Here is a 21,838-nt window from a genome sequence, read left to right on the forward strand (position 1 = left end):
GAGGGGCTGGTCTCTGTTACCTACTCATCAACTGCATCATCATGTCCGCACAAAACCAAAATGGTCCAATACGCTATTTTTGCATTTCTCTAGTTTTGTATGTCATATTTCAGATTGTTTGATTGTTATTAAATTATTTGTTTTTTTATCATTTATAGTTTTACAAATAACTTTCTAAATATATAGCATAATCATTCTCCAGTTTGGGATTAATACTACTTTTTTGGTTTTAGCAAAATACCAATGCAAATGTGTAACATCCAAGGCGCTTTGCCTGGAAAATATTTAGGAAAATATACAGACAGAGACCATTAATATATTCCAAATACATATTTATATATTTTCCTCTAGAGAAACAGTCTGTCCACAGTTTCACAGTTATTTTATCCAAACACTGCCAGGCACAGGTAACAAGTCAAAAAGAATCATACATCACAAATTTGGCAGAGTAATGACAAGATGACAACAAGATATGCTTTATCTTCAGTAAGTAGTTACAACAGTAAAATGTCTGGAATGAAGTCGCTAAGTTGCTGATGTATACATCATATTTTCAGTTGTTTCATATCGAGTTGTATTTAGTAATGTGAGTTATGAGTATCCAAGCAGCACTGGTTGGAAAACTACATGATGGACCGTATAATCAGTTCCTAAACTTGAATCTCGGACTTGGCACAGTTTTACACAAACACGTGTACAAACATCCATCTGAAAAGCACTAAAAATGGGGTGACCCACTAAAACGTCCCGATCAATGAGCGCTAAATGCTTCAGCTGAACTGCGTGGTTTGTGTTTGTGTGTTAGAGGACACTAACAGGTTTGGCAGCTTTATTTAAGGATTTTAAACGGGTGAGGCTCACAAAACCTTGACGAAAGGATTCAATTCATATTTCACTCCAAAGGTTTGAAAATATGTGCATGCTTTGCAACCAAAAATGTTTGGCACTGTTGAATTTATAAATTCTCACTTTGAGTCTTTTTGTAATTTCCATTATCTTCAAAAGTGAATTTTTATTATATTATAATTACTGTAATACAGTAAAATATTGTCATACAAGTCAACAAAAATAACAGTACAACAAATACTTAATGTAATGCATAAATACTTCAAAGTGATACTGGTTGTTATTCATTTCATGCAGAAGGATTGTTTATGGGATAAAGTTTAATTTGTTACGTAATTAATTTTCGTTCTTTTACTTTTGGGGTGAAATGTGACTTGGACTTGTTCATATTTTGTGAAATCCACCATGATGCTTTGAAGTTGTGTAAGATTCCAGTACATTGAGAAATACAAGCATTAGAGAATAGTAAATTACCTCAAAGCTATCTCCTTTTAATAAGTTCATTTAAAAAGTTAAGTCGATCATTTCCCTCCATCCTTCCCGAAATTAGAAGGTTTAGTCATATTGAATTGAAAGCATAAGGAACAGTGTGTATAGAAATGACCTCCATTCCACTAAACTGGCCGACTGCTCACATCGGCCTCTGTGTATCTGCAATCCGGTTGGTCCCTAAAATGTGCTTTGCTAAATTGGGCTACTTGGATTTTATAGAGGAGAATTGAGGATTAATGTAAGAGAACCCTTGAAACTCTTGTTGGTCCAGGTTTTGAATCACTTCCTGGTCAGGTGGGGTCAGGACAGGAGGATGGCGGGTGAAAAAACGATCAAAGTTCTCTGCGTCTCGACCGCACTGTGGAGAAGACGAGAGAAGAGAGGTGTGGGATGGGATGGGAAAATGGTGATGTGAAATGAGCAAACAATGAAAACTGAATTAAATGTGAAAATATATATATAAAATATAAAACAATAAAGGATAAAACAAAGGATAATCTTTAAAGGAACTAAAGGAATGTTCCAGATTCGTGCAAGGCAGAAAAACTATTTAAAGGTAAATCTTTGTTGGTTTTCTCCAAAGATCTTAATGAATTACATGTCAAATTAAGTCAGTCTTAACAGAACAAAATATGCCCTTTCTTCAATATCAAAACCTTTGGAAAAAGGCCTGTTAAAGTGCTTATACAAACTTATTTCATTCATATGTCTAGCGCGTTACATTTATTTCATCCTTGTGTGCTACAGATCAAAAGTTAAAAATGAGATTCAAATTTCAGTGCTTTAAATATCTCCAACGCACATTTATTACCATTAATCCAATTGTGATTCATTTTCGATTCAGATTTTCTGCGAAACACCACGAAAGTTTTCGAGAAACCAAACAAGTATTGAACCTGAAACACTCCTTTACTATTAATCGGGTACATAATGGAATAGCCTACAAAACCACTGATCAAAATGAATTAACTTTTCATCTTCTCTTGTAGAAACTTAATTGCAAACAATTGCTGTAAAGTAACAAAACGTTATGATTGTGTAACGACAGAAAGTCATAAACATATCTTCATTGCTAATCTAGAATATATAAAACTACAGTATATACAAATTTCGCTATGTAAGAAAATGATTACAAACATCTTGCTTCCATCTGAGGGTTTGAGTGCTGTATTTCGTGCACATTATATCAATGATGCTTTTGATTCTAAAATAAACACTTGTACATTACAGAATCAAAATCACAAAATGTTAGGGACGCATTTGGACATCAGGCGATTGAAGTGCAGCATTGAGAAATCAGAAGTGAAATGGCGCGATTGTGACAAGATAAGAGGGATAATATACATCCAAACTTACCTGGAAATGTGCGAAATCATAACAATTTAAGCTTACAGTGTTATTGAAACATAACGCAGGGGGCGGGGCTCACTGACCCTGGACACATAGGCCAACAAGTAATAACAAAAGGACAATCTAACCGTAACTTGACTCGGTTAGGATTATGTTACGGTCAATGGCATCTATACGCATGAAGCAACATTAAGCTTCCTGTACTGTTGTGTTGTTTTGTGAATACAAAACAATCCATACATTACATAATACTCTCAGTGTGAAAGTGCAATCCTTGCAAAGTGCTATGCTGTTTTAATGCAAAACAGCGAGAGCTTAGGAAAAATATGAAAACATAACTATATTTTAAAACTCAATATCTGTCAATCTTCTTTTAAACACCTTGTTGCCATGAATAGATTTTTACAACATAATATAAAAAAACTGAACTAAACTTAAGTCACTTTGGGCATCAAAGTTTAAAAATGAGGTTAAAACAATCATAAAAAATGACGTATGTGTTTTATATGGAGGTTCAGTCATTTTAAGCCTGTATAAGATTGATATAAATTCAAATCGCATCTAAAAAGTGCAATATGCTAAATCTACATCGACTTCTCCACCGCAACTCCGTATTGCAATTACAGTAACACATTTAAAACCAAACTCTCACAGCCTCACCTCACATGTTTTTTTCAGCAACCTTGTGGCTTTACAGCAGAAAATGAAGAGACGCATTACTTCCTGTGTAGAACTAACACTTGAGCCTCAGTAACGTGTACAAAATGAGCCGCGTTCTCAGAAAATCACGTCAAGGCACTTAAATATATGGAGATGAAGCCATAACGCTCCACTCACGAGCTCACTCAGTTCTCTAACATCTCAGCATTGGGAATCAAAGACACAACGCCCCAGGAGAAAGGAAGCGTACGAAAGAAAACCGTCGGTCTGTTAAAAAAACACGCATTCTGTCATTTTAGTACTTACTGCTTTGGGTTTGAAGGGCGGTTGAACTTCCTTGTTTTGTAACTTTTCCCAATCCATGTAGCGGAAGAACGCATGCTCCTTGATATCCCTCTCTCCCTCTGGTCCGCAGCCCAGGCGTTTCCCAGGATGTTTGGTCATCAGCTGGAAATGCATAACATGGCCGGTTATGGTATACAAACATAGGACGTGTGGGGTGTTTGTGGGTACAAGCACCTACCCCCTTGCATATGGCCACTGCTTCTTTGGACATGGATTTCGGGTAAGACACGTGATGCTCCATGATGGACTGAAAAAGCTCATCTTCATCCTCACCGTCAAAAGGGGGCTAAAGAAAGAGAAGCAAACGCGTCGACACTACTGTCTCGTACCATAACAATCCAGTACACTACAATCAACCTGAACTGGTCACATGTGCAGTCCAACGATTCAGAGTTTGTACTATTGTACAGTTATGTGTTAAAAAGTTATAAACATTACATTCGTCTAGTTAGGTTCTTACATTAACAAAGGATACAAATAGAGATGCTTACTGCTTAAAACGTAATAAACAATTGTCTTTATTTAATATTATCTATAAACAAAAGCTTACCTGTCCTGCAAGCATTTCATACAGGAGAACTCCATAAGCCCACCAATCAACAGACCTCCCATACGGTTGATAAGCAATGATCTGTAACAGGGGACCGATGTTTTTGATATCATGTCGAACTTTACAGTATAAAACCAATCCACACAACACGCAAACCAACCTCGGGAGCAATGTAGTCTGGCGTGCCACAGAAGGTTTTAGTTGTGGAACCATCAAACATGTTCTCTTTGCACATGCCGAAATCTGCGATTTTTATGTGGCCCTCAGCATCCAACATCACATTATCTAACTTCAGATCTCTGCAGAAATATAAAACATTGTTTATATGTTATATATGTAAATTATGTTAGGTGAACATTTGCTCGGATAAGCATAACCATCTGGACAACCTTCACAATTAGATGGTTGTGGGCTGAAGTCAAAGTCAAACAGATAAATCGTATCGATAGCTCAGTTTGTAAATCATCATTATCATTGACCTAAAGTTGCAAACCAGGTAAGGTAAGAAGACCATTTCGAGCACTGATCATTTCATGTATTTGTTGGAAAAGTTCATGTAATTCAGAACATTTTAACTTTGAATTAGTTCCCACGTGAAAAATTATCAAGTGTACTTTAGTTTTTACTACAGTAAACTACTAAAACTCATAGACACTAGTGTTTTTGAGTCTTACCATATATATATATATATATATATATATATATATATATATATATATATATATATACACACACACACAACAATATTTGCTACAATTTATCCAATTATTACAGCTAACATAACAAAATATTCTAGTGCAAAGTATAATACAGTTTACTATAGCAAATACAAAATGTTTAATCTAAATCTGTGTTTTTTGTATAGATCTGAATTATGAACATAGCACAGCATTGTGATACTACATGGTATCGAGATACTTCAGCTGGTATAGTATCGTAAGACATGTTTATAGTACCGTGACAACCCTACGATCTAAACTGAACGCGTCAAAGCGTTTCAAATCGCGCTTTAAGGCCTAGCGTGATTATATAATGTAACGCTAGACAAAGGATGACAAAATAAACAGACACTGTTCATTGCGTTCAATATTTTAAGGCATTTATCTGAAAAAAATGATTCGCATGCGTTTACGCATTAACGTTGACGGCCCTAATTAACATTAAAAACTAATATTGCAACCAACGCAATTCTGCGTCACATACACACAGTCTAATCTTTGAATCACAGGGATTATTTGCAGACGAAGGTACAGAGCAAACCACAATACAATCCAACAGCTCACCTGTAAACAATGCCTTTTGAATGGAGGAAGAACAGACCAATGGCGATCTCCGCTGCGTAAAACCTGATGATAAACACAAGAGTTAAAACCCCGCTACGGTCGCTAACTTTATTATACAAACCGATACTTAGAAACTAGATATAAGATTGCAAACATCAGTTTTGAGATTCAACCGAGTCATTACATACACTGCATGGGGCTCTTTGAATTTTCCAACTTGTTGTATTTGATACATCAAATCTCCACCATTGATGTACTCCATCACGAAGTAAAGACGGTCCTACAAAAAACAAGCGCCATCACAACATAAGAGCTGGTGGTTTTCAGGGTTTCTTGAATCCGTTTTACGGAGTGTGAATGTGATACGTACCATGGTTTGGAAGCAGGAGTGCAGTTGAGTGAGGAAGAGCGGTTTGCCGGAGAGAGCCAGGACTCTCTTCTCCACCATAGTGCAATCGACATCATCGTCCTGAATCACCACATCCTTCTTTAAGATCTTCACGGCGTACAGCTCATCTGTGCCTTTACGCTCAGCCAGCATGACCTGAATTGAGAAAGAAGAGTAAATGAATATACAAATAAACCCAAATGAGCATGTGTTTCAGAAAGCGAACAGATGGTGTGGCTACCTTGCCGAAGCTGCCTTTGCCCAGCACCATGATGAAGGTGAAGTCGCAGAGTTTCATGCGGTCCTGGTTGCCATTGGCATCATATTTGGAGATGTCGTTCTTCGACGATCCGTCTGTGTTCTTAATGCCCGGGCCGATCTTGGCTCTCTAAGGTGACAAATAATCACGTTTAAGTCATTAAATGCTTACACGCAGATGTGAGAAAGGGTGAATGAGACGGCACCTCAAACTTCTGCCTCAGTTCTTCATTGCCTTCTTCTCCCTCCGGTGGAACTGGGACATTAAAATACTCCCCTTCCTCTTGACCCAGCATCTTAAACCTGCAATCCAAACCCGTGCACAGAGCTCAAGATGTGCATGCGTTTTATCGAAAGCGGTATCTCCAAAGTAGCTCTTACCATCCGATGACACCTTGCTTATGCAGCTCAGAGATGCCGAAAGACATGGAACCCATAAAGTCGTTCCTGCTGGTCAAATCCCAATCCCAGATTTCCACAGACAGACGCCGGTCTACGTCCGTCTCTTTGAGGTTACTGTGGTAACGAAAACAGCATTCATTACGCCACCTCATAAACACAACGTATTCATTTGACTGCGGAGTTGAATGCTTACAAGCTAAAGGTCTCGTTCCAGGTGGGATTTAGGGAGCACTTGATGGTTTTGGTCTTTTGTTTACTTTCATTCTTTGGGTCTGGAATTAATTTGAGCTTCACATACGGATCTGACAGGCCGTTGGGATCCATCGGGACCAAGTTACGAGCCTCCGTGACTGTAAATGGAAACAGAATCATAAACATTACACATATAAAAACTTTACTGTATTTGTACAACATTGTGCACGATTTCCAAACTTTACAAAACTTGCGTGTTTATATTTAACATGCGATCGACCGCAAGTTATGCAAATCATTCTGGGTAGTCGCTAGGCGTCAAGCTTGTAGCTTGGTGTATTGCAGGATGGTTGTTCGAGCACTTCTAGGGGTTGCGAGGCCAATGCCAAGGTGTTCTGCGTTGTTAGCCGGGTTGTCAAAGGTGCTAGTAGCCAAGATTTTGTTGGTGTTTTTTGTGGTCGCCAAGTCTTTGCTAAGCTAATTTGGGTGGTTGCTAGGTCATCTTACATCCATTTGTTCATGTAGCTCACTTGGTAAAGCAGCACAAAAGAAATAGGTCTGAAGGTCCTCGCATACTGATGAAATGTATACATTGAACAAGCTGCTCGATATCCACAGCGCGTATTTTCACACTAAAGAATCTGTCATGTTATAAATGAACCGTAACGTGTCGAACATTTCCACTATCATTACACACCGCCTCCACACGCGGCTCTGGACAGCTGATTGATGGCGAGCGCGTGTGCGCGAAAAACAGGATGTGGGGCGATCGTTGGCGGATTGATCTCATCTTTCCAGAGTATGCAGCTCCAGCCCGAGGCAAAACAGAGCTGAGAAAAGCAGACCCGTTTAGAACGGTTTGTTATTAAATCAAACTAACAAAAGCGCTACCGTGAAGACGATTTAACTTCATTTGCAGGGTTACGTTTACATTTGGGTTTAGGTTTTGCATTTATCAGTACCTTCAGTCCCTGGGAATGGAACGCTGAGCTCGGTGTAGCTGGTTTCTGTTTTTGACAAACTCATTTTAGGTAAATTAGCGGATATTTCACCCGAAAATATCTCATCTCTTATTCACCCGCGTGTCATTCAAAACCTGTGTGTGATGATTTTCGCCGTGGAACACAAAAGAAGATATTAAGAATAATGTGTCAGTGGTTTGTGTCCATACTATGAAGTCAATAGTAACCAGTGTGGTTTGGTTACCAAAGTATTAAATATAGTTTGTGTTCCGCAGAGAAAAGCAAGTTATACAGGTCATGTTTCTCATTTCATAGAGCGTTTGAGAATCGAGCATCAATCCCCTAAATAGTTAAATCTGGCAACACCAACGGTTAATGGGACCTCCCCTCCGTTACATAAAATAAATGTGTGTAGGAACTCACTGGTCACGGTAAGTGTGAGATCTTTGATAATGGCACTGAGATGCAGACGGCCTCTCCTCTCTGTATGGTCCGTTCCACACAGACTGGGAACATTCTCCACACATCGCTTATGAATATTCATCATGCAGGCTGCGGAAAAACCACATGGCGTTAGATTGACAGCATCACACATGCGGCGTTTGCTTCACGCTCTCTGGCGTCGTACAAGGACATTCCCACGCAAACACCACAGACACCTAACCGTACACACGCCCATGAAAAACACACACAGTTGCATACACACAAACACACACCCACACTTGCCAAACCATGTACACACTTCCACGAATAAAAAGATGTGGTTTGAGTAGCTTTATGTATAAGACACAAACATTATTTTATGCAATCGACTATAAACTATATAGAATATACGTACAAGCATGATCTTGTTTTTCTAACTAGCTAAGAGAAGAAATATAAACAGATATTGTTTCATAACTCTGCAATTATATCATTTTAAAATGAGCATGTATATTATTTAATGCGTAGAAGGTGTAATGCATCAGTATAACCAGTAGAGGGCATCACAGGAGGGCTTGCCTTGTGCAGTGAAACTTTTGGATCTGTATGAGTGGGTTTACTTGGCTTTCCTTCCCTTTGGTGCCAAATTTTTGCCCACAAGCTAAATCTGATAAAAACCTGAATATGAAGACGTCCTTAAAGGGATAGTTCACCGTAAATGGAAAGTCTTTCATCATTTATCGTCCCTCATGTCATTTTAAACCTGCATGACGTTCTTTGTAACCAAACAATATTTCCATTGTATGAACTCATAATATCTTTTGTGTTCCACATAATAAAGAGTCATGTACAGGTTTTCAACAATGTGAGGGAGAACAAATGATGACAGCTTTTTGGGTGATCCTTTAAAGGAATAATCATTTGTTTCGAGGACCTATCGACAGAAAAGCAATATAATCTACATAACTTTGTCCTAAGCAGTGTATAAAGACTTTACATAATGAAGCATTATGTTTTCATTACCTTAGAATGAGCTGTTTCTATCTACATACAGCGCGGGTCCCCTAGCATGAAATGCGCCATGTTGTTTCTACGGTGGCCCTTAATGGACAAACAGCTCAACAGAGCGCATTTCGTTAATACGTTATCTCCTTCGGCAAAGAAGCGAAAACTTGACGACATCGTAGTTCTGTGTCAGCCACCGTAGTGCTTTGAGAATGAGGGGGGGAGTGAGCCAATGGTTGCAATTCGCCACCTTACAGCAAGATGCCGCTAAATTTCATACTGGACCTCAAAGGTAAGAATGTAAATGGAAAATTTGCAATAACGTGGGATAAAATGACTGTTTTTATACTCACTGTCACATTTCATCCCTTGGTGTATGAGTCCGTACAGCAGAGATCCGCAGTGGTCACAGAACGTGGGGCTGGAATACGTGTGTACCTTAAACTTATGTTTACTACGAGGGTCCTGCGACACAAAACACAACTCTTTGTTTACCAGGGCACCTTCAGATATTGTATGTCAGTTACAGGAAGGACATGATATTGAGAATGCTACTAAACTAAAGTAATAATGTGAACCTATACCACAGTTTCCCTAAGAACGACAAAGCAAAAGCAAATAATGCAAGCACGCTATAGCTGAAATATTGGTCTTCTTATCAGACACGCCTGTTTTAGGTGTTCTACAAAGAGTTTATTCATCAGGGGTGTTTGACTAGGCAGACATCCAAAACATGTTCTGCCGGAGTACCTCACGACATCTTAAGACTGCATAGTGATGGTTTTAGTGATAATATTGATTCTGAAAAGATTAAAATTCATTTTCTCAAAATGAAACTTAGATTGAACTGCAGTTTTTTTATTGGTAGTAAAATCCAAGTAACCACAAATGTATCATTGCCTCACGACATGAACCATAGCCAAGACATTGGTAATGTGATGTAATATAAAGGAATGCCAGAAACATTATCTTCATTTCCGTCACTAGGGGGCGTTACTTTAGAGACCCAAGCAATAGCTAAGTCCCAAAATAACAGTATAGCTGTCAAGAAAAAGCAGAATAATTGCTTTTCCTTTGCACTTCCCTCATTGTTGTTTTCCAACCGACGTCAGCAAGTACTGTTTTAATTATTTCCTCATGCATTAACCCACAAAAGGGTCGAGTCAGAACTTGTATCCTCAGCATTACATGAACATTAAAGCAGTTATTCCTCTTTAAAGCTGGTTTGGTTTTGCAATAACATGCATATTCCTTTAAGGGAAAATTTCATCTGATCTTTTAAACGGATCCCTCGATGAATAATTTACTAAAGCGAAATATAATTGGATGCAACGCAGAGATAAAGCGCCACACAGGAAGCGCATGTCTGCGCCTGCTCTTACACATATTAGGAGGAAGCTAGCTTCTAAAAATAGAGATTAGAGAATCGAAAATCGACATCCCTGCATGCATGTTGGGTGGACGGCATGTGAAGGTACGCCGAGGGCATGAACGAGATTAATGTTAAGCTTTATTAAAAGGCTACTCAATAAGTTACCGCTGAATAAATATTTAAACTGCTCGCCGTGCACAATTTATGCATCAGTGTTTGTGTGTGTACCGCTTAGTCAAAGGAAGATTTTATCAAGTCAAAAGGAAGTGTGTTTCGCTATCGGAAAAGATGGCGCAAGAGTGCAGGAGAGAGGCGGGCTGGGGCATATGTTTGTTTGTCTTCGGGCAAGTTTGCATTGTTTACTTACATCTGATGCAGGGCCTTTGTCCGCCCCTGGGCAGGAGAATGTAACAAACTCATGGCAGCGTTTGTGGACCACATAACTGCACACTGGATGAGAAAGAGAGACATTAAGAGAACTGTTAGAGACAAGATGCCATAACACCACTTTCAACACAAAATGTGCTTCATTCAAGAAGAAAATAGATGGCTTATTTTAAAGAAATGCAGCCCTTTTTATGCAAAACATTAAAGAAATACTAAATTATAAATAAAACAAATAAATGCAGTCTGTGGTTTCTCTGCGGTAGGGTTGCCAGATCTGTTTTGTCTACTGAACTGTTAACTTTAAATGGTTGCCGTGAGTTTTTATATTCTGCTGGTTTAAGGTATATAGAATTGGTTAATCCGCTTTACTGCCCGCTTTCATATACAAGGTTTAGCCTAAGCCAGGACTATTTTACATTTACATTTAGGCATTTGGCAGACGCGTTTATGCAAAGTGACTTACATTGCATTTTCCTATACATAGGTATCTGCAACCCCTGGGATCCAACACACAACCTTCCGTTGTTAACGCAATGCTCTTACCACTGAGCTACAGGAAAGACTATGAACTTGTTTATTTTACAAAGAATCAACACAAAGGCTAAACTGAATTTAACTTGCCCAGAAATCTCTTAAAACATTCAACTAAGACATAGTCCTGGCTTAAGCCAAGTGATGTCTGGGAAACCGGTCCCCAAATTGTCTTAAAATTTCACAGACAATGCTTAACTTATGCCAAGACTAAACCATAGGATATTTAAGTTGGTTTTATAAAACCATCACACGTCATCAGCACGCTCTAGGGTTGGGCCGGTAGACGGTGCCATCGTCCACCGCCGATGGCTGAGACTATGGTGAGCCGGCATCGTGATTCCAACAAATGTTTCACTTTCGTCACGTGACTCTCGCTGCTGCGTGCTGCAAATCACTTCGTGAACAAATATGAACAAGGCTAAGGGGCAGACTTAAGCTCTTAAGCTTGCGCGGTACAGACTGGCCTGACTTTATAACTCGCACTGTATAAAGTGGGTGCACAGTTTGCGCAGACCCGACTGACTTTATAACTGTAAGACGCCTGTCTGCGTTGTCTAGTGGGCAGGAGTTGTACCACGAACCCAAGCCCCGCCCCCGATGTCATCGTCCATTACAATATCTTAATGTAGCCATCGTCCGATGCCAATTTGGTTGACATCGCCCAACCCTAGCGCGCTCATGTGCAATGTGCAGGCAGATGGACAATGGCGGACAGAGAGCAGGTACCTGGAGACGTCTGTTATTGTAGTAATGAAATTCACTTTGTACTGTAATGTTTTCTCACCGGTGAATGTGACGTGACTTCACTAGAACCGATCCAACAGCTTTTGGTCTGCGGCACGCTCATGTGTTTTGTAGGAGGCGTGGCCTTGGATGTTGATTTGCAAGAGGAAGGGATCGTATGATTGCACTGCTAGCAGGCAAACATTAGCATGTTCCAAATGATCTACTCTGCCTTTAAGCCAAAACAATGGCACTGATCCATTTTAAAATATGTTAGGGCAAGTTATTTTCAGTTATGACAGTTGTAGCATTCATTTTAGTCTGGGACTAGTCTTAAGCCTTGTCTTTGAAACCTGGTTAAAGAGAATAACACAAACCCCAATGTTAGTCTTAAGGGTTAGTTTGTTTATGATTGACACATGGGACTGACATTTTGAATTTTGGTATTTGGGTCATTGGGTTTACGCAGATCTGGCAACCCTGCTGCTGTAACACTGACATCATACATCCACTAGATATAAGATTTCAAATATGGACCTTAAGCTGCACCTAAGATATGTCCCTTATCTCAGACACCCATTTAGTCTTTTACTAATGAGTTTAATCAACTATGTTTGAATAGACAGAAATAAAAACATTAGAAACTACAAACATGACAAGCAAAGTTTTTGGACCATCTGTAAAAGCTTTGCATAGACCATAAAACTCTCTATACTGTCATAAATACTCAGATGCAATCTCTTACTTATGTAAACTTTCAATCATTGCATGAACGGTTTATAGTGTGGTTTACTATATGTTTGAAGATCGTGCTTTAATTGTGAATCTTTCTGCTCTGTATTGTTTATTGGCCCGAATGCCTAAACTGTCTATTGCTTCAATAACACAATGTTAAGATATGTGGCACTTTTCTAAATGGGACTTCCCCTTGGCCATCCTTGGGTAGTTCCTATAGCTGAACTGATGGCACCAGCAATGCCAAGGTCATGCTTTCAACATCCAGAAAACACACTTACTCATAGTTCTTCATCTTGAATTCACTGATCCAAAGTATTTTTTCCACCAAACTCATGTACCCTGGTTGTTAAGTGAATGGAAACGTGTCAACATTCATATACTTAAAGAAACAGCCATACAGACGATCAAAAAATGATCCTAAACACATTTTAGTGATTATTTCATCACTGAATGTGGTGAAATTTTGGAGCCGACTAACTAACCACGGCATTGTTTCGATGTACTTTGTCTTTCGACACTTCCTGATTTTGTAAAAATTAGGATTAGATTAGAGTTTGCCAGATCAAAAAACATGTTTTCTAGTTTAGTGTGCACTATTCATCATATGGTCAGTGAATCTATGTTCTATAATCTGGTTAACAATGTTTCTGATAGACAATAATTATGATAGCCAATAACAGCCTTGAGACTTGTACACATGGACGATAATCGTACGCGCTTTTCGCCAGTGTTTTTCAGCGTTCATACCCAAGCGACTTTCACTGGCGATGAGCCAAGTGAGCATGCAAATTCACTGACATGTGCTTTATGAAAAACAAGGTACCCCGGTACACAAGGTGACGCTGTAAAACTCATACAGAAGAAGAATACATCTTACTTCCTCTTTGCCAATGTGTGCTCGGCAAGACCACTTTTTGCTTTGTGCCACAAAATTGTGTCTTACTGCAACTTCAACAGCTCCAGGCACCTGAACAAAACGTGGCGTTAAACGTCTACGATAAACGCGTGCGATTATCGTCCCGGTGTGGACAAGGCTTTATGGCAAATTTTTCAAATCTTTACACCATGAATCTCTACATCTAGGGTTAAAACTCTAGTACTTGACATCTACAGTATATCTACTTACCTAAGCCACCCCGAATGCATACAGTGTGTACACAATAAACACGATGTATCATATGCTTTGTAAATAAGGAGACTTCAAAGCATTTAACACCAACAACTTCCAAACACATCCACACAATAGAATACAGTACAAGACATGACAGACCATAGGACTTTAATCACAGGAGCACCCGAGCGTTCATTATTAACCAGACTATTAAATATGCATTGCTTGACAAATTATTGATGATGTTGACAACTTAATGGCAACTGGTGCGATCTGTGATTTTATTGCACGCCTGTTTAATGTCAAATCGAACATGCTCTCAATGTATCCATCCAAAAAGGAGAAAAATCGCAGATGAGAATTGAGAATCTTCTAGACAGAAATGGACACTAGCAAACATAGACTATACATATAGAAATACATTGTGCTCAGATTTGCCAAGTCTATGATCAAAAGTGAATGATTTTCATGAGCATTTACATTTTCCATTTGGTTTATCTGAGATGATCTGTGATACACAATTCACAATATTTTGCATTGTTTTCTTACTGCATTAATAGTAATCCTATTTGATTTTTGCTTGGGGAGGTTTAGGAGAAACCTCTCAGACATTGTTGATTCCAATAAAGCAGAGCCAAGAACTCAAGAGCGACCTTTGAGCAATATTCTTCTTCGGTTTTTATCGATCCATCTCGCGCATACATATTTAACTTCTGCTTTTCTGAATAGCTTGTAGGACCTGACAAGCAAGGTAAACACAATGACAAGAGCAGAGGTAAGGGAGGTAACCGCTCACAAACCCAATACTTTAAAGTACAAAGCCAAACATTGCTATACACTCCAGCCACAAGAATGCACAGAACGAAGGCTGACGGTGGAGTTACAGGTGTCACACTGAGGCAAAAGAATCTCCTTTTCTGTGTAAACAGCGTTTTCGGCTCACCCTGCCCCTTTTCCAAAGAAACATTCCAGGACATTCCCTCCCTAACCTGCGGGTGGTTGCCTATAGCAACAAGACCTAAGGGTTAAAACGAGTGGAACGGTTCTCTAAGATTAATGTCATTTTACTCGTCAACCTCAGATTAACTCTCGACAACATCATGCACGTCTGTTGATTGTTTCGATAGGAGATCATCTTCCATCCTTTGGCAAGTGCCAACCTGTTTGATTCCAAGTTCAACCTTTCGCATATGAAATATGGTCTAGTATACACTGTCAAAAACAACTAGTGAGATTTACGTACTTTTATTTAAAACCAAAAAGTCAAAAAAACTACGAAGACAAAATGACTTTAAAAATCTGTGCGCAAAACTTTTAACGAAAAAAGAAAATGCAATTGTTGTTTTTGACCACTGGCTGCGGTGATCCCCATCTGGTACATCATAACCTACAGCACTGAAACGTGCTGGAACCAGCTGCCAATTTTCAGCATATCGTGGAACATGACCGAACCTGTGCTTATAGTTGACTAACAACAAATGGAACTAGTTTTGGCCAGTTTTTACATGAATGTCGTCTACTTCATTTTCTACTTCATCACTTCAAACTTACGCAAATAAGGATTTTAATATTTAAGGCCTTCCCCAACATGGAACCATATTTATGGTCCATTCAAAGACCTACAAAGAGCCCACCCGTGAGCAATAATTGTAATGCTTTCTCTTTGCAAACACGGCTAATAAAAGCAATTACAATGTATGCGAAAATAAGCCTTTATACCCGTTCATTATGAAATGTGTGAGATCCCTTGAGTACATGCAGCTTAATTAGAGTCAAGTTTCTTATGAATTACATCTTTCCATTTAATTATAGCCCTGTGGATCGTACAGATGTGTGACTGCAAAGTTCTTGCAGTTGGTGATAAAGGACCGGTTCATGCCTGATGTTTAACTTTCCCCTGTTAAAACTCTTAAAGCAGCCCACATTTTGTACATTTACGCATTTGGCAGCCAGTTTAAGCAAGTTGGAAATGCTTGCCGATGGGTTTTGAACCCATGGCACCGTTACCTCATTCAAGCTTTAGAAACACCTCATGACATTACCAAAAAGTACATCTAACCCGTGAAACTACCACGGCAATTTTCCTTTTCTGTAAATGAAATAAACGCTTAAAGATACAGTTCACCAAAACATAAAAATTCGGTCAGTTTTTCCCAATCTGTATACATTTCTTTATTTGGTTAAACATTTGGTTTAAATACAGGAAACTGCTTTCCTGTAGCTCAGTGGTAAGAGCATTTTGTTAACAACCCGCAAGTTTGGTTCCCAGGGGATTGCAGATACCTATGTAAAATGTATAGGATAATGCAATGCAAGTTGTTTTGGATAAAAGCATCTGCCAAATGCCTAAATGTAAATGTAAAATGTAAAAACAGAGAAAGATATTTGGATGAATGCTTGTAACCAAACAGTTCTTGGACACCATTGACTAGTAGGAGAAATTGCAATGGTAGTCACTCAAAAGTGCCCCAGAACTGTTTGCATCCTTCACAAAATCTTATTTGTGTTCATCAGTAAATGAAGACAGAATTTACATTTTTGGGTGAACTATTCCTCTATTGGCTGGAATACACTACAAGACTTTTAAAATCTGAAGAGATTTCTTTTAAACCAGACATTATACACTTGCAGACTTTTTGAAAGTTTCAGATAGAAACACACTATCTGACCAAATCTGCAGACTGGAACAGACTGAAAATCTGAGCAAAAGTCTTGAAGTGTATTTTAGCCTTAAATTACATATGCAGTTATATAACAAATGACTGTTTTTTAAACAGTATTTGCATTTCGCAAGATGGAAAAACCCTGCAGACGTAAATGTGTCTTGAGTCCCTTTTTTAAGGACAAGCACATCAAAGATGGGCTTTTTACATTTGGGCCGGTAAGCAACTAGAAAGAAATACACTGAACATCACTCAGAACACCCTGGTAACCGCATAGCAAAGTCTTGGCAACCACTCGAAGCACACTGGCATCTTGGCGCTGAGTTCTGCACAGCCTAGCAGCACTTTAGTGATTTATTACTATTTGCTTTATCGCCACATTTAGGGAAAATGTTGCATTCAAATTAAGCGCCCGAGTGTGAATCATAGCTGAACACAGGTTCATGCTTTTAACTAAATTATATTCATATTTTTCCAACCATACATTTACAAAGAAAGCTTCCAATTGTACAGAAATTCTGAATTAACAACAATGGCATTTTGGCATTTCTTTAAAAAAAGCTTTTTTTCTCTGTCGTTTGATCCAAACATGCTTTTGATTTTCATATGAACATGTTTCATTTTTTTAAATGTGTATGACTTGAGGAACTTAAAGAGTCTGGCATAAAGAAAAAGCCTTATGATTGTCTGTCATAGTATATTGCTTTGTGTCAATCACTAAAATTCTACCTCAACCACTTGTTTGCATCTTTTCCTCTCTATTTAACCACCACCTCTGTCTCGGCCTACGAGTATTTGACAGTTAAATTAAATGGTAAAAATTGCCTATTTAAAACACCTCCCTTTGTAAACCGAACCAGGCCAGGGCTCTGACCTCCTCTCTTTTTCCACTTCAACCCTCTCACAAAACAAACATGCAAGAGTTAAAGATGGACAGAATGAAGACTCTAGCTACATGTAGGACAAATTAGATTTATTGATCTTCATTATGTGTCCTATCAAGTTGATTTAAACACACTATTCAATTGCTTTACATTGTTGATGTGTTTTTTAAATGAGGCACTAGCGATGTAACACTATTATCAATATCGTGTTATCGCAATAGCACAATTGTCTCAATATTATCGTGGTCATATGAAGCGATAGGTCTTCCGAGCCTAACATAGAGAAGGCTCGAAAAAAGAATAGATGTTGTGTTTGGCAAGGTCCATCTGGTACAAATGTTTAGGTCATTTGGCCGATCTCGTACTCAAAGCAACAGTTATGGTTAAAACATGAAGAAAAGAGGATGCTTCTGCTACGTTTCGAAGTCATCATTTGTCATTTCAAATATAGCAATACATATCGCATCATGGACATTATACCGAGGTATTATCATACAGTGAGATTTTGATATTGTTACATCCCTATGGGGCACATATGGAAGGGCTCCTCCCATTTATTAAATAGCCACTAACCTTAGTTTTATTAACAACCATGAACCAATATTTGCTACTTGCTAATGCAAGACTGATCTTCTTGATGTATATGCTATTATAAGGAAGACGTCAACAGGCATGTTCTAAGCGACACGTGGTGGAAAACAATAATATGTATTTGAGAAAAGAAAAGAACAAATATTAACAAGACTGAGGTCTACATTTACACTTTGTTTTATTTATCTTGTAAGCTAACAATTGGGTGTGAGTGTTTGCTCAAAGAGTAAATGATTGACACTGAATGCTAACACTGCAGCATCCGCAATTGTTTTGACTGGCCTTTTAAACATACTGTAAACACATAAACACAGTAAATATGTCCCTCTGCTTCTATAGCTTTGATTAAAACCCTGTAAATATGTCGTTGTGGTTCATTGCTTAAAATCAATTAGAAATAAACTAATTCAGGATCAGCACTGGGAAGATGTCATAGCTTTCTTGCTAGCTCGGTGGTTAGAGCATGGTGCCAGCAACGACAAGGCCATGGGTTCCATCGCAGGGATCGTACGTTCTCAGAAACAAATGTAAAGTACAATGCAACGTAAGTCGCTTTGGATAAATGCATAAATGTAAATAGGCACGATGACAGATTGATGAATTATCAGACCGTAAAATCTGGCATAATAAAGGAAGCCACAATATTAGAGAGAACACCGGAGAGAGATACTTTTATGACTGTGTTAAAATATTCTAATAGATCCCATCAAATTAGGATTTGTTGAGGCAGTAAATGCGAGGCGTTGTTTCCGCACACAAACCAAGCAGGTCTATTTGTCCAGAACTCATCGTGTACATCATTCATCACAGATGAATACTTCAATCTGATGTCTGTTGTGTAATCCAAAACAGATTAAAAAAAAAACATGAAGCCAAAAATGAAAATGTTCATGCTGTTTCCAACTCGCACAGCTCGAAGTCATTAAGACTGAGTGTCAGTCTGTTTAAATACAATTCTGAGTGACTTGAAGCCATAAGACAGTTTTGTTATTTGGAACAGACAGAAATGTAATTTGTTAAAAATGATCACGGCCCCCCAGTTCTCACGATGCCTTCATGAGAGTTAAAGAAAGAGTCAATAATGTTTATAAATTAAGACCCTTTCAATAAAAGAGTCCCTCACAAAAAGCTGTCATATGACTTCAAATGTGACGTACAAGTGATCTGGCCCACTTTCATTATACGTTCATTTTGGAGCATGACGGCCCCAGTTTACCTTTACTTTCATAATGTCACCAAAATGGGAACCTAAAATCCCTTTTGAGGTTTTGGAAGGCAACATGAGTCATATGACTTCAAATGTAAGGTACAAGTCATCTGGCCCACTTTCATAATGGTCATTTTGGAGCATGGTGATCCCAGTTTACCTTTACTTTCATTATGTCACAAAAATGGGAACCTGAAATCCTTTTTGAGGTTTTGGAAGAAGGCAACATGGGTCATATGACTTAAAATGTAAGGTACAAGTCATCTGGCCCACTTTCATTATACGTAAACGGTCATTTTGGAGCAAGGCGGTCCCAGTTCACATTCACTTTCGTTATATCACAAAAATGGGAATTTACAATCACTTTTGATCTCTTGGAAGATAGTGACATTGGTTTGCAACAACATGACAGCTAGTACATTACATCTGAACCTCCATTTTATGGTACAATTACTCCTTTTGACGTCCATGCGGACATTAATCACTTACTGTATTATAAAATAACGTATACGTTCTCAATTTTTTAAAAGCAGTACTTAAGAAGCAGTTGTTATAGGTAAAAAGGTGGTGAATGGGGGAACAGCCATCATATAACCAGGATTGCCCGATAAAGTCCTACAGCAATTGCATGTTTTATGAGACTGCAGTGCAGATTTTACACATGGTTTATACCGTGTTAGTGATTGGATCTGTGATGTAATCATAGAGGATGATGATCTGCTTTTAAATGCCCGTTAAGGGTCCTTCGTGGGTGGTAATGCATTCACAATCATGTTGCCAAACCACTTGAATAATGACAGTTCAGCCTCTGACAACTTTATGACAACACTGCCTGTGAATTTGTGTTGGAGTCATTATGTAACTGGGATGGCAGATATTGTGACTGACTTTCAAATGTGACAGAGAAGTTCCATGGTACCTCGCCATCAAAATAAGATATTTCAATATAGCACATTGCATTCATCTGACAACCCCAGTGCACTGTAGTTTTTAAAATGCACTAAAGTGGCCGGATTTGTGTGCAGCCGCTGTCAGCAGAAATGTCTTCAACCCACCCACCACCCGAAAAGCAAAGTCTGCCTTATCTTTACCCCTCCAAAAAAAAAACCCTCGTTGTGCAAGACTGTCTACGGTCCAAATGGGTTGCAAGGTAACCAAAAACAAGCAGTTTCGCCCAATGAAAAGGCGCAGCTTCCATTTTTCCATGTGGATACAGAGGAGCGCAGTCTTACCTTGACACTGAAAGCCTTGTTTGCCGAAACCCCTGCAAAAGAGGCAACACAGTGTGTGAGATGACAGCGATAAAACAACAGCGCAGACACCAAATCTAGACGCATTCCTCTGCGCACAGGACCGAGACACCCGGTGGCGCGCGACATATTCCGCAAAAATCGCCAAATATTTTCCCCAGTGCGCAATGGTTTAGCGTCATTTCTCATAAGTGACACCTCGTGTTTACGCTTACAACAAAATAGGTGGAGTTTACACAAAAAGGCGAGAATATGCGTTTTGCGTAAAGACACGAACCGCAGGGCAGCAGTTTTGTTTCCGTCTGCGCTCGGCGTCTTTGTCGAGCGTTTGACACCACTGCGGATGTTCGGTGTGTTTGTGACAGGGGGGCTTTTCCTGTCGCGAACATCAAGTGCGTAACCTGCGTCTTATATACGCAACGAAGCGCCACATTAACGCCCGGCAGCGCGAACGCGCAAACGCCCGCTGACTCACCAGATGAAGTCGGTGCAGTGGCTGCAGAAGGTCGGCTGCTTGAAGAAGCGCGCGATGAACTTGTGGTTCTTCACTTCGTGCACGTTTTTCTGCCTCAACGCGCCCTGCCTGGCGAAACCCCGCGCTACCCCCTCGCCATCCGCAGCGTTGCTCGCTGGGTCGGCCATGGTGAGGACGGAAGTGTTGGAAATCCGCGCGTTCCGAGGGGAAAATCTGCTTTTCGTAATCGATCTCTATCGTGCGCCGTTGTACAGGGTCTGCGCGTCGCTTCCCGGTTGGTCGGCACGCGCGAGCGAGCATACGCCTGCCTCTCCCCAGCTGACGCGCTGCAGCGGAGCTTCCAGCGACGCTGTGGCCACGCCCCCTGTCATACGGGCGATTTGCATAACTGTGCGAGCGCTGTACGCTCGCTCGCGAGTCTTGTGGTCGAGAGGCATATTACGATTAAATATCTTTATTATGGAAGCTTGCACGAATTAATCCGCACTGAAAACTAAAATATGCATTTATTCAAAGTCGATGTGTATAGTGATGTGTGGTGGCTACTTTAACCTTAGAGTTGTAGATAAGACGGGAAACCGACTTTTAGGTCAAATGGTGCCATCTTCACGTTTGACATTTCATGCATTTTATTACAGGTGGTGTTCTTAACATTGTTTAATAATAAATGCATGCCACACAAAATATATGTTGACAGTCTCGTGGGCGTCTTTCATCACTTAGTTTCAGCTTTACAGCTCTGACTTA

The 21,838-nt window shown here is 39.4% G+C and overlaps 1 protein-coding gene across 1 annotated transcript; it reads right to left on the reverse strand.

Moving 5' to 3' along the window:
* Positions 1–316: 316 nt before the first annotated feature.
* Positions 317–21,462, reverse strand: prkcba (protein kinase C, beta a). The gene is made up of 17 exons (XM_079463244.1): positions 21,092–21,462; positions 20,599–20,630; positions 10,896–10,978; positions 9,510–9,621; positions 8,152–8,280; positions 6,768–6,924; positions 6,554–6,688; positions 6,379–6,475; positions 6,156–6,302; positions 5,897–6,070; positions 5,715–5,806; positions 5,527–5,589; positions 4,404–4,542; positions 4,244–4,324; positions 3,872–3,979; positions 3,655–3,795; positions 317–1,696 (listed from the first exon to the last, which is right to left on the reverse strand). Exons 1-17 carry the CDS (start codon positions 21,256–21,258, stop codon positions 1,541–1,543), a joined length of 2,013 nt encoding a protein of 670 aa, XP_079319370.1. The 5' UTR covers positions 21,259–21,462; the 3' UTR covers positions 317–1,540.
* Between the last annotated feature and the right edge of the window lie 376 nt (positions 21,463–21,838).

The sequence above is a fragment of the Barbatula barbatula genome (genome assembly GCF_947034865.1).
Source record: "Barbatula barbatula genome assembly, chromosome: 8".
NCBI classification, from domain to species: domain Eukaryota; kingdom Metazoa; phylum Chordata; class Actinopteri; order Cypriniformes; family Nemacheilidae; genus Barbatula; species Barbatula barbatula.

Coding starts and splice junctions, on each gene's coding strand:
- prkcba (XM_079463244.1), bottom strand. CDS start 21,258: ATGGCCGACCCAGCGAGCAACGCTGCGGATGGCGAGGGGGTAGCGCGG. Junction 6,689..6,767: donor TGGAACGAGACCTTTAGCTT/GTAAGCATTCAA, acceptor TCGTTACCACAG/TAACCTCAAAGAGACGGACG. Junction 5,807..5,896: donor ACTCCTGCTTCCAAACCATG/GTACGTATCACA, acceptor TGTTTTTTGTAG/GACCGTCTTTACTTCGTGAT.